Here is a 14775-nt window from a genome sequence, read left to right on the forward strand (position 1 = left end):
ATATAAACATTTTTATATGTCCAGGACTCAATTACTACTCTGCTGTTTGGATCTCCAACAAGAACCAACTTTTCCATTTTCTGTCTACTACTAATGATTTGAAATATTCCTCTCCTTTTTTTTCAGAAAACCTTATATAGGATACATAGGATTATGGTGACTGCACAATATAGAGCTTCTCCCAGCCAAGTCATTTCCTTTTAGGAAGCATCAAGTTGCTTCCTAAAAGCATATCTTTCCTACTTGGAGGAAATGTAGTTTTTGCTGCATTTTGTCTCTAGAGTAAGGTTTCTTGTTTCCCCCCACACACACCCACACACACACACTTCCTGTTCTCTTACTACATACACAGTATACGTTAAAACCTCCATGTTCATAATTACTGCTGTACTCCTATTTGAGGAGCTGGAATAGAAGCTGAACTTTGCTGTTAGTGATGACTTAACACAAATTGTTCACCAAACCAAACTTTTTGCTCTGTTCAAGTATAACAGTTTTCGGTAGCAGAATTGTTTAGCAGAAACAAAAACTAAATGATATTTTTGCTATTTATTAAAGCAATAGAATACTGACAAACTTGATACATGCATTATATACTTACTGATACTCCCTGCACTTTATATAAATGTACATAGGGTACTCCATCTTCTGCATAGGCTACAATTAGTGCCTGGAGAATTTGTCCCTGGGCTAGTTCCTCAAATGTACCACATGCCTCTAATGACCAACCAGTCTCTACTGCGAGTAAAAAAAAAAAAAAGCTTTCTTTTATGATAATAACAATGAAAACTCACATATGAAGCATAACAGAGCAGTGAGTGAGTGGCCATTTTAACTGATGATAAATGGAAAAATAAAATACACTTTTGTAAATGATTGAATGACCATGGTCAAATTAAAAACAAACAGAAGCCACTTAAAAATTATAGGAGTTCACTGATACTTACTGATGAAGAAGTACTTACTCTGAAGAAGTTAAAAAAAGATGATTCTGAACAGTTTTATGAGAAGATACAAAAATACTTAAATGACTGCAATAAATGACAATTCCCAAGGGCACCCTTTCTTTGTCAGTTTACAGACAACCTATCCACACAGGTAGATACATACACCTTTTCCACCATCCCCCCCACCCTCTCTCTCAACAATATGGTGTTATCAGAAACCTGTGTTAACCTTTGATCTCTGTTCTACCAAGGCTGAACTCTCCTTTATTCACTAGACTTTCCTGTCCAATGGCTACAAGCCAAAAAAGATCAACAAATTAATTGTTCCTCCCATCTCCTCACATCCCTCTCAACATGTTGACTATAGTGATGCTATCATTGTTCCTTGTATCTGAGGCACCTCAAAAAAAATACCCAGAACACTAAAAAAAAAAAAAAAAAAAAAAAAAATACAATCTCTGCACTGCATTCGAACCTTATTTGAACCAGGCGGGCCACCCTCATCTGCCCTCTCAAGGATCCTTTACTTCCTCTGTTCCAGATGCTTACAAAGTTCCTTGTTCCTGCAACTTGCATTATTATCAAACTAGGAGATCTGCTAATATCTGCCTACAAGAACATTATAAATATATCTGTCACCATAAGAATGGTCGGTTAGGGAATGCTTACCATGCCTTGGATACCTTGTACAGAATCAAATGGAAAAGACTATTATGTTTCACCACACACAAAAAAAACCTAATCATAATAAATATTAATAAATATGGTTGTATTAAACTTCCCAAGATTTGGGAAACTAATTCTTCGGCCCAACAAGGTCTTGCCCAACATAGCTAAGGCTAATCAACAGCACCCAAGTCCTCATAGAACTTTTGGCTTTCAGTCTAATCTTTTCCACTTGTTTTGTGCAAATCTGTATGTTTTTACAATTTTAATATTGTTTCCCTGATGATGTCTAAGCGATTGATATAAAATATAGGAGAGCTTAAACATATTCGGTAATTCTTTACATGTGCTGTATTTATTCCATTAAATCTTAAAATGATTGCAATAAAAATTATTATATAATGATAGTAAAAGACCTTAATGCTACATCTGGAATTAATCCAATCCCAAATACAGGTAAATATGGAAATGTACATGAATTAATGGTCAAAGACTATTAGATTTTTTGCACAGATATAAAATGCAAGAAATAACCTACAAAATATTGAATAAATTCAATAACAAGAGAAATGGCACAAATCAATACAAAAAAAAATAATAATAATAATCTTTATTATTATTATTATTATTACAATTCCAACTATTATAAAATAATGGCTACTTAAACTATGAGCCATGTTGAGAAGAAAGAACAAAAGAACGGGCTTGTTCTTTCTTCTCATCATAAACTTGGCATTGGATTACTGGGTGGCGCTCCACAAGGCTTTAAACAGGGATACTTTAATTTAGATGACTTTGTATGTGAATGTGTGTGCATGTATGCATATATGATGATGAAACAGCCTATTTTTCTATCCACTGCAGGGTGAAGGTCTCTCCCATGTTTTGGGTCTACTACATCTATGGTGACCCAGTCCATATTGGGAGAGTATCTATACTTGGCTGAATGAATGTATGAAGGTGGAAAATAATTGCAAACATCCATGCCTATGCAGGATTCGAACCCGCAGCCTCTTGGCTGAAGAGCGAATACACTAACCACACAGATTTCGTAAAATGCACCTAAAAACACACACACACACACACATTATATATATATATATATATATATATATATATATATATATATATAAGAAAAACAAAGGAAAAAATACTCCACATCAAAACAGTCAGCCTGCTTATTTCAATGTTGATGGGCATGTCGAGAATGTGGAATCTGTTGATAGTAAATAAGCAACGAAACTTCAATTGTGGTAGACTATCAAAGTACTTGCTTGGAAATTATATAACCAGAAATGATAAAAGAAAATTCTAAGATATCCATGAACTGAATCCTTAGTTTTCTCAACCACTGATTTTTACATTGGTATGTGATTCACCTCTTCTGCTTCAATACAGATTTAAGGATTGCAATATTTTTGAAAATAATCATTTCAAAAGTTCACAAATGCACAAGATTTATGCAATCTCGAAACAATGTTAATAATCTGAACTATGTATAATAAGATGAGAACACACCGTTAATTATTGATCCTTGGAAATGTCACATGGTGAAACTTTATTTTTACTGCTCATAATTATTCTAAACCCTGGGTAATAATGTTTAATATGATCTGTAAACTTTACTCACTTTTTAAATTAGGCTGGCCATACTTAATGTTCGAAAATGAATTCAACAATTGCAGTAACACTTTAGTCATTGACGATATACACACAATGTTATATGTCATAGTGACATAATGTTATTTTCAAATTTTTTGAGTATGAATGCTCATTGATACCAATAGCAAAGTTAGGAAAATGCAGGAATAGATATATTTTGAATACCTCTATGAAGAAATTTTGAAGACCTCAGAAAATGTACCAAAATAATCAAAATAACTGCACAGATCGATCAAACTTCAAAAATGAAGATCATGTACTGCCAAATTTTTTTTAGGTGCATTTTACAAAATCTGTGAGCACTTCATGTTTGTTTTATCCATTCACTGTGAAGTTATTCTTGGACTATGAGAGGATGGATTTTTTTACTGAATCATCATCATCAAATTCCTGCCATGTACCCTCAAGGGGTGTACAGGATATGATAGAACTACATGAAAAAAAATTATTTCATTACTAACTTCCCATCTACAATTTTCCTCCAAATCAGTCTGTTACTTGTCAAGACTCCAGCATTATCAGATCTTATATTTCTATCATCTAAGGCACTTTGTACCGTATCAATCCACCTATATCTTGGTCTTCCTCTGGGTCGTTTTGCTGCCAACCGGGCAGAGAACACTTGTTTTGTTAATCTTTCTTCGCCCATTCTGTTTAAGTGACCATACCACCTGAGATTAACTCTGCTAATGCATTCCTGGATGTTGACAATGTCAAGTTCTTTCCTAATATCCTCGTTTTTAATATGATATTGCCATTGATGACATCTGTTAACGCCTATAATCTTTCTCAGGACTCTCATATCTGTGGTCTCTAGTCTTTGGTCAAGTGTTTTACTTCTGACCCAGCTCTCAGATCCATAAGTTAAAACTGGTTTGAACACTGTCTTGTATACAGCTAATTTAGTGTTCCGACTAATTTCTCTATAAATTCATGAATTTATTCAATTGACTTCCTACCATACCAGCTTTGCTGATTCTGTTGTCTATTTCCATATTTAATTTACCATCTTCAGTAAAAATCATGCCTAAGTAGCTGAAATGTTTCACTTGTTCCACAGGTTCTCCATTCACAACACAGTCGCCATTTTCAATGATTCTGTCTATTTTCATTGTCTTTGTCTTTTTATTGCTGACCTTCATACCATATCTATTACAACAGCTATTCAATTTAGTCAGAGAAGTTTGCAGATGTAGCGAATTTATTTAGAAGTATAACATCATCTGCATAAAGCAAAGAGCTGACATTAACATCTCCAATTTTGATATCAGGTTTAATACCAGTTTCCTTCATAATGTGATCCATATAAATAATGAATAACAGAGGGGGATAATGTACATCCTTGTCTCACACCAGATTTAACATTTAAACCATCTTCCTGTACTTAATTCAATTCTAACTGCTGACTTACAACTCAAATAAAGACTACGTATTGTTTGATATAATGCCCCATTGACACCATATAACTGTAGCGTATTGAATAGCTTCTCTCTTGGCACCTTGTCATATGCCTTTTCCAAATCAACAAAACTTAAATACAGATCTCTGTTATATTCCCATGCTTTCTTGACTATTTGTTGTAAAGTGAAGACCTGATCCTGACAGCCTCTATTTGGCCTGACTCCAGCTTGTTCTTCACCAAGCTTTTCTTCCACAATTCTTCTCAACCGTTTCTCAAGTTTACTTGCATAGATCTTGCCAGGAACACTCAGTAGGGAAATGCCTCTGTAATTCTCACATTGTTTTATTTCCCTTTTTATATATGGGTACTATGAGAGCTCTACTCCAATCATCAGGAATTCGCCCCTCTGTCCAGGCTTTCTGAACTATGCAGTGCAGCCACTGTGAGACTCTTATACCACCATACTTCAGCATTTCTGGTCGTATATCATCTACTCCTGCTGCCTTTCCACATTTCAAGCCTTTCATGGCTTTTTCTACTTCAAGTATGGATATGTATTCCTGACTGCATTCCTGGTCAGTGTTTTTTTGTGCTGTCATCACTGCTTGTTTCATTTAGCAGTTTTTCAAAGTAATTACTCCATACTTCAAAGATATCTTTTTCTCCTGTTTTCATGTCACCTTTAACATCTCTAACTCCTTTTACAGCACTCTTTCCTCCATTCCTAAGCTTCAACAACCTCCAGAATATTTTGCCACCTTCTTGATATTTATTTTCTATATTCTTGCCAAAGTCCTTCCGTGACTTTTGTTTGGCTAGTTTTACACACTGTTTATCATTCTTGCATTTGTCTCTGTATTCTCTAAGAGCACTTAGAGACTTATTTGACAGGAACTTTTGATATGATTTTTTCTTTTCTTTCACTGCCTCTTTAACTTCCTGTGTCCACCAGGGAGTTCTGATTTTTTTTTTTTTTATCTTTGCAGACAACTTCACCACATGCCTCTCTGGTAGAATCAATCAATGTTTTCTTCAGAGTTTGCCACTGAATCTCCAAGGTTTGATTCCTATTCTCAAACTCTTTCATCTTTTCTTCAATAATCTTTGTGTATTTTAATTTACAGTTCACATCTGAGAGCTGCTCAACTTTTATTCGCTTTAAAACTTTCTTACATGTTATTCTTTTCATTATGAAATTCAATTTTATCCTGCTCAAGACTAAATAGTGATCACTTCCAATTTCAAATCCTCTGTACACTCTGGTCTCCTGCACCAGGGAGAAAACATCACTATCAACAATAACATAGTCAATGAGACTTTTCTTATTCCTAGCCTCTTCTCTCCATGTGAATTTGTGCACATTTTTATGTTGGAACATGGTGTTAGTAATAACCAGTCCATGTCCTGAGCAGAAATCCTACAGATATTTGCCATTATTATTAGCTTTGCTCTTTTCTCCAAATTTTCCCAAAATATTTTTGTATGTCTCACAATCATTTCCTACTCTGCTATTTAGATCCCCAACAAGGACCAACTTTTCCTTTTTCATTGTGTCAGTTGCTTTTTTCTAAAGCCTCAAAAAAATCCTCCACTTCTACCTTAGTAGAACCTTCTATGGGACCATAGGCACAAATAAGTCTCATTGTCCAATTCCCCATTCTCATATTTGCCCACATTACTCTACTTGAGACTGGTTGCCATTTAAGAAGATAGCCTCGTATTTTGTGTTGAATACTATGGCTACTCCTTTTCCTTGATTGTCATTGCCTGAATATAACATTTTGTATTTATTGCTCAGAAAGATCTCACCAGTTTTGGTCTTTTTTGTTTCAGTCACCCCTATTATGTCGATCTGGTACTTATCTAATTCCTCAGCTAGCTCCATTCCTTTGCCATTCAGGCTTCTTATGTTGATAGTACCGATCTTTAACTCTGGTGATGTTGAGTTGGGGTTTGTTTTCAGATTTGTTCGAGTAGCTGACTTTTCGCTGTTTGCCCTGGTTCCCTGGCGAAAACAACGGGGGCCTTGTTTAACCGGGCGACGCCCCCAGCCGGCATGAAATTTTGTCATATTGTACCATCAATTTTTTATTTTGGCTTAACCAATAAGAATACAATTTGGTCGGCTAAATCCCAAATTGTCAGCCCATCCTCGTTCATTCAGTATTCAAATAGATACCCAACAGGGTGCACCACGAGAAGGTGAGTGATCGGATATTAGGTCAGAAGCCCTGGTTGGTTCTCCGCATTCCTTTAAAGGCTATGTGGGGGTCTCCTCTCAGTTATACAGCTTTGACTCTTAAACATCCCAAAGCTAATAATAATGGCAAATATCTGTTGGATTTCTGTTCAGGACATGGACTGGTTATTACTAACACCATGTTCCAACATAAAAATGTGCACAAATTCACATGGAGAGAGAAGAGGCAAGGAATAAGAAAAGTCTCATTGACTATGTTATTTTTGATAGTGAAACAATATATGATGCTGATCAAGAGTTACAATAGAATAAGTTATCTTTTCTAGCAAATGGCCTAAATAAGACCTTTGCCAACAAAGCATTCAATAATTACAGGATTCCTACTACTTTGGCTGAAGAAGAAATCGCTCGCATTCTGCCTTCTTATGTCAAATAAATATTGAAATGTATTAAAATTTTCAAATAGCTTAATATTTGTGTAGCATTTCATCCTGCCCAGAAATTCTCTGCTTTTCTTTCTTCACTTAAAGATCCCTTAAAGAATCCCTCCATTAACCTTCCCATTAAGCTAGTATATTATTTTTTCGTGTAAACTATCTTCTATTGTACAATTTGGAAGATCTGTCTCTGTTCTTCATGACGAATATAAAACAGACAGCAAGTAATGTGAAACTAAACAAACTGACCTTATGGACTATCTCTACTAAACACAAGGTCATATGGAAAAACACAAAAATGCTACACTAAAGTAGATTCCTTATGGAAAGGCTTTATAAAGAAAGCTGTGAAACATTATCATCTCCTAATCTGAACAGATAGGATGGCCCATGTTTATCTCCCTTATATTATTATTATCATTACAAGACCCCATGGAGTCAAAGACTCATCTAGAAGGTCCCTTTGTCATACACACAACTCATCACACCATGCCTTAAACGCATTCATATTCGCTGCAGACTCAGAGGCAATGCATTCCAATCATTCACAACTCTCTGTGTAACTCTCTTTATACAGCTTCCAGGGATGACCGCTTGTTCTCTCCCAATCTACCACCACTTGATGGAAAACCCTCTTCAACGTTAATCCTATAGCAACCCATTACCAACTTATACATCTCTATCATATCACTCTGATCCACTAAACTCTGCAAATTGCATCTTCTCAACCTTTCTTCATATTTATCAGATATCAGCAACTACCTTAGTCAATAGCCTCTGAACCTTTTCCAACATCTCTTCATCCTTTTGAAAACCAGATGACCAAATCTGTGCATAGTAGTCCATATGTGCCATATGATATGATATGCACCAGGAAGCATCAGTGAATAAACTACTCTAAACTTGTGCTCCTGCATTTTATTATTATTGCAGGTATTTTTCATCAAAATTAATCATTAAACTGAAATCTTAACAGCAAGTATTAAAAGCGGATTACTTCTGCACAAACTGTAAGCACTTATAGTGCATTAAATCAGCTATCTTTCCAGTTCAACCGTACGAAGTAAAGATGACGGAAACAAAATCAAATGACGAACATTCACCCCATGGCTCACCAGTGCAGCACCATCAATCGCTGATGACAAACCAACAACGTGCTGTAATCAATTCTAAAAATATCGTCAGGTGCCATTGTTTCAGGCCCATAAAGTACATCTAAATTAATAACAGCAATAAACAAGTTCAAAGACGCTTGCCCCCAATCGCACATATATGCTCGACCAGAACTAACATTTGCACAGAGGGAACAAGAACGTCATCTTCGAAAAGAACTTGAAGAAAAACGTCCAAATGGAGATGCCAGTTCGACCATCAACTACAAACAAGTTAAAATAGTGCAAAAATCAAATAATGCCACTAGTAGCCACCATGGAAATCAGTATGCGGGCACTGCATAGGAAATGTGCAAAACCCCTGTGGTAAAATATATTCCTCACAGAACTGTGCATATCCACTTCACCACAATCCCTGGCCTAAACTCCAATCTTAATAGTGTCTGGTACCACCTTCAGTCTACAAAGCCAGACCTACTCATTCTGGCAGAAACTCAAATCTCACCCCCCACCCAGCACTATTTATCTCAAATTTCCAAAATACACACTCTTGAACTCCTTTCGACCCAAGGGTGGCATCTGTGCATATATCCACTCTGACATACCTTGCCAGAGCACACCCAACCTAGACTCAACCAACTTTGACCTTCTTTGATTGAAAATATCCCTTTCCCCACTCAGTCAAATTCATTTGCTGTCTCTATTGATCCCTCAATGCAAATCCAACTACTCTGAGATCTTTAATTTCCTCTCTTTAAAAATTGATTTTCTCCAGTCCCACTTTCCCAACAGCAAAATTATCCTCCCAGGAGATTTTAATGTCCATAATGGCAACTGGCTTTTCTCCTTCAGTTGTATAGATCCTGCAGGCAGAGATGCTGAAACATTTGCTATCATTAACGACCTTACATAACTTGTTCAAATGCCAACCAAAATAAAAGATAACCATTCCCCAAAAACCCTAGATCTCTTCCTCACAATGATTCTTCCAAATACACAGTGAAAGTAGTTGGCCTCTAGGTAATTCTGACCACAATCTAGTGTTCATCTTCTCTCCCATGCAACAACACTTACACAGCCACTCGCATCCAAGAGTAGTGCCAAGTGGGACAGCCTCTGCAACTTCTATGCCACATTCCCATGGTTGGACCCAAACATATGCAAACATATGCACCGAACTTACAAAAGTAATCCTCACTGGCATGGAAACATACATTCCCTACTCTGAACTGCAATTCCCTACCTAAACCCTGGTTCTCCAAAAGATGTGTCAAGACTGTACAAATGAAAAAACAAACATACATAACTGACTTAAATCAAGAACTCCATCTTCCTTTAGAGCTTAAACTGAAGGCCAAAATAGATGCACAAAAACAATCAATGATTCCAAAACAGAAAGAGCAAAAAGCAGGAAACTAGCAGCTTGTCCAAATGGCAGGTGAGCCGTTTGGTCTCTTGCCAAAGCAATTGGCCGTAATTTATGCCCAAGACTATTCTTACCACATCATACCAAGATGGCTCTATTGCATCACCAATAGAAAAATCAAATCTTCTGGCTTCACACTTTGCTTCTAATGCAGTCATAACTGACAATTGTAAATGCCCTCCAACCATTCCAGATGCCCAACATAAAATGCCCCCTATATCCTTTTGCAAGAAAGAGATCAGAAAAATACTGTTTAAATTAGACACAAAAAAAGTCTCCTGGCCCTGATGGCATTCCTCCAATTGTCCTGAAAGTTGGTGCACCAGAACTGACTACTATCCTATGTCGTCTGTATATACTCTCTTACTCCACTGGTATCTTTTCCTCAACCTGGTAACTGGTCTATATTCAACCCAATTCCAAGAAGGGCAACATGTCATTGCTGTCCAACTACCGCCCTATCTTACTTACCTGTCTTGTCAAAAGTAAGGGAAAAAATCATCAATTTCAAACTCCTACACTACCTTGAGGGCACATACCTAATAAACAACCACGAGTATGGATTCTGTTGCTGCTGATCAGCAGGAGATCTGCTCACACTTGTAACCCATATCTGGACAAATGTCATGGAGAAGTTTGGTGAATCTCAAGTGGTTGCACTTGATATCCCCAAAGCTTTTGACCGGGTCTGGCACAAAGGCACAACTACCATCATTTGACTGTCTCAGGACTTCTGTAATTGGATTGCCAGCTTTCTGCCTGGACACATACTGTGAATGATGGTGGATGGTTCCTTATCCTCTCACCATTCAACTAATGCCAGGGTTCAACAAGCTTCTGTCCTCTCAGCAACCCCCTTCCTGTTATATATTAATGATCTACTTCAGTTGACCACCAACCCAATACACAGTTTTGCAGATGACAGCGCATTGCACTCCTCCCTTTCATTTGATAAACCTTACTCTCCACAACTCACCTCAACCTACAGAACATCAACCACCACCACTGCCCTCGATTCTGATCTCCAAGCCATTCTCCAATGGGGTTCAGATATAACCTCATCAATTTCAATGCTAATAAAACCCAGTTCTGTCTTATTTCTTGCAAAAAAAGAACAATTCCCCCCCCCCCCCAGTATAATTTTTGATAACACTCAAATTTTAGACAAGATGAGATTTCTCTTCTTGGAATTACCCTGACGTCAGGCCTCTTCTGGCATAAGCACATCACAACCATAGCATTCTCAGCTTCCAAAAACCTAGGATTTCTCTTTTGCTAACAAGATGTTTCTTCACTCCTGAACAGCTGATAACATTATACAAATCACAAATCCGCCCAGCTATTGAATACTAGAAAAAAAACCCAAAAAACTACGATTTCTCTTTTGCTCAAGATGTTACTTCACCCCTGAACAGCTAATACCATTATACAAATCATAAATCTGCCCAGCTATTGAATACTGCGCTCACATATGGGGTGAAGCCCCTAAAAGCTCTCTCAAAATGCTTGACTCAATACAGAGAACAATTAGACGTATTAATGTCCAATCTCTTTCCAACTCACTCACCCCATTTTTGCACAGACGTTTGGTTTCTGCAATATGCATATTCTACAAATATTTCCATGGGAAATGCTCATCAGAAATAACATCGATAATTCCAGCTACTTAGTACTAAGCTTGTTGGACACATGCAGCTGCTGCTCAACATCCCTTCATAGTGCACCTTAAAACAAACGGAACAAGTTTCTTTTTCTCTTCTCTCATTCCTGCAACTGCTGTATTGTGGAAAAGTCTTCCCCCTGTTGTGTTTCCCAAGGAATACAATACAATATACAGTCTTTCAAATCAAATGTAAACAAGTTCCTCCTTTCCCAACCCACTAACCATATATGGTTGATCAACCAACCTCTCGTGTATGGACTCAACATAAAAATGCAGTCAAGACTTTATGCAAGGGAACCAGAATCTCCTTATTTCTACAAGTGTCCTCTGCATCATCCCAGAACTCCTTTTGTTTTCCACACAATTTTGGCAATGTGTCCTCCAAATTTTAGATCCTTATCCACCATCACTCAAAGATCTGATATTTCTTCCATTTCAAACAACATATCCTCACCCAGCATAAATTCTACATCCTATCTTTGTTTCCCAAATTTTAAAACTTACATTTCACAACATGTTCTGGCATCTCCACTCTCATGCTCATTCACTCAATCTATTAAAGGCTGTCTTCTTGTAAGGTCAGAACATCTGCTCTATTCCTCATAATTTTTAAACAGCAATGGTACTAAAACAGACTGCTAAGGCACACCACACCACTCATGACTTTCTTCTTATGGTATATTGCTTCCCCATATACAATTTGCTGATACCTATCAGAGAGCCAATCTCCAATCCAATGCACTAGTCTAATATCCAACCTAATCCACTCTATTTGACTATCAACTTATCATGCAGTCTTCTATGAAAAGCCTACACAAAATCTCAGCATACTAATATGTATACTACTCCTTTGTCCAATGAAGCCATCACCTTATAGTGATAAGTGAGTAGATTACTAAAACATGACCTCCCTTTAGCAAATCCATGCTATCCACCAAAGATAACACAAAGGTTGTCAACCTAATTCTGGATTCTGGTTCTCACCAGCCTCTCTAACACTTTACTCCCAACAACTGACACACATATAAGCCTATAATTTAATACTTGAATTCTGTCACATCCCTTATGAAGCAGCACAATCTTGCCTTCCACTCCTTTGGAATCTGACCCAATGTAAGGCTCATATTAAACAAAATATGTCAAGGCAGATGTCAACTCCCTGGCATATTTCTTCAAAATATGTGGTGATATACCATCAAATCGCACAGTCTTATTAATATCAAGTTTACTTATTTCCCCATATACCTCTTGCTCATTTACAGTCTGTTTCGCCTCCTCATTTCACCTTCTGCTCTGAAACTCTCTATGATGTCACATTTATAAGAATGAACTCCTCATTAAATATCTCAACTATATTCTCTGCAGAAGCAGTTCTTATACCATTTTCTCCAATCAATGTCATCCTTCCATCATCATCCTTCTTTTATTATTTATGGCTATATACTGAAAAAACTATTTTTTTTTTTTACTTCATTAGCTAATGCTGCTCATACCGTGAACTTTTACCACCCTTCGAAACAAGTCACTCTTCTTGCCTGCTCTTTGAAATCCTCACGGAATTAATTCTTAGTGATCTCATGTTGCCTTTATAATGCCTTCTTCCTTTGTACAATGGGCAGCACTATTGGCAAGATATTTTTTCTAAGTTGGTACATCTGTCAAGCATCCATGTGAATGAAATTGCAAGTCATTATATCAAGTAGTTTGTTTTATACAGCAGCCTGAAGCAAAAGTGTTGTCTGTACCCCTTGAAATAGGTAAAATTGAGTATCGTGCGGTTATAAAATTCTTTGTAAAAGAAGGTTTAATGCCAAAAGAAATTCATTTGAAGTTCATAAAAGTTCATGGGTAATCGTCTCCTCCATTTTTGACAAGAAATGGACTGCAGAGTTTAAACGTGGCCATACCAGCCTTGAAGATGATCCACTTGAAGGACGTCCAAAAAAGTGCAACAACACCAAAAATGGTGCTTGCTCACAGCAGATCAAAAACGCACTTGCATGAAAATCTCTGAAACAGTGCTTGGAGCATTTTAACAAGAATAAAACTGATTTAGTGCATCGATTTATTATATGGATGAGACTTAGATTCATGACATAGTATTGGATGACTGGGGAGTCAAAGTGCATGAAATTGTTGAGACTATAGGCATTTCAAAAGAACACGTAGGATATGTTTTGCATGGAGAATTGCAAATGAAAAAGCTTTGCGCAAGATGCTTCCTCACAGCAGATAAAAAATGCACTCACATGAAAATCTCTGAACAATGCTTGGAACATTTTAACAAGAATAAAACTGATTTTGTGCGTCGATTTATTACTATGAATGAGACTTCGATTCACCATTACACACCAGAATCCAAACAGCAGTCAAAACAGTGTACAGAAGCCGGTTGTTCAGCGCCAAAGTAGACAAAGTCAGTTCCATCAGCAGGAAAGGTCATGGCATCAGCATTTTGGGATTCTAAAGGTGTGTTGTTTATTAATTATCTTGAAAAGGGTAAAACAATAACCGGGGAATATTATTCCAATCTTTTAACCAGACTACACGAATTTTAATCATGAAAAAATTTGTGAAGAAAGACTAGGTTTGCAGAAGAAAAAATTCATCTTTCATCAGGACAATGCACCTACCCACAAAGGTGTTTTGGCAATGGGAAAATTAAGGGATCTGCACTATGAACTGTTGGAACATCCACCCTATTCCCCAGATTTCGCTCCCTCTGACTTCTACCTCTTCCTGAAACTAAAACTTTCCTCGCTGGTCAGCATTTTTCTTTGAATAAAGAGGTGATTGCAGCTGTAGAGGGGTATTTTGCAGATCTTACTGAAAACCACTACAGGGATAGGATAATGGTGCTGAAATAAATGTATTAGTCTTAAGGGAGATTATGTTGAAAAATAAAAATTTTGAAATTATGAATCTGTTTTTTCATTGTTAGGCTGAGAACTTTTCAGACCACACTCGCATTTGCATGCTTAATCTCTTCATTCATCCATTTCATACATACCTTATTTAACTTTCTGACCCTTGGAATACATTTAGAAATTGCTTCTACTAGATAGTTCTTGAATATCACTAAAGAAGCACTGAGCTCCTTTCCACCCAACACCTGCAAGCTGTCTCCTGAGCTTCTCATAATCACTAGCCTTGTAGTCCCACATATACCTTTCCTCGTGGAAGCCCTCACATGGTTTGCAACCACCAAAGTAATCACTTCATGGTTATTTTCACCAACTGGAGGATGATCTGACAACACA

At 37.0% G+C, this 14775-nt stretch overlaps 1 protein-coding gene across 3 annotated transcripts in view; it reads right to left on the reverse strand.

The window, feature by feature from the left end:
• LOC150108872 (uncharacterized) overlaps positions 1 to 14775 on the reverse strand; it is a 222416-nt gene that overhangs the window by 37864 nt on the left and 169777 nt on the right. For all 3 annotated transcript variants that reach the window (XM_090403956.1, XM_090403964.1, XM_090403974.1), the window contains one exon: positions 602 to 738. In XM_090403956.1, the coding sequence (XP_090260082.1) occupies positions 602 to 738 (137 nt within the window). The remainder of the gene's footprint in view (positions 1 to 601; positions 739 to 14775) is intronic.

Source organism: Typopeltis vanoorti, chromosome 2 (assembly GCF_054136105.1).
Source record: "Typopeltis vanoorti isolate ZY-2024b chromosome 2, IOZ_Tvanoo_1.0, whole genome shotgun sequence".
NCBI classification, from domain to species: domain Eukaryota; kingdom Metazoa; phylum Arthropoda; class Arachnida; order Uropygi; family Thelyphonidae; genus Typopeltis; species Typopeltis vanoorti.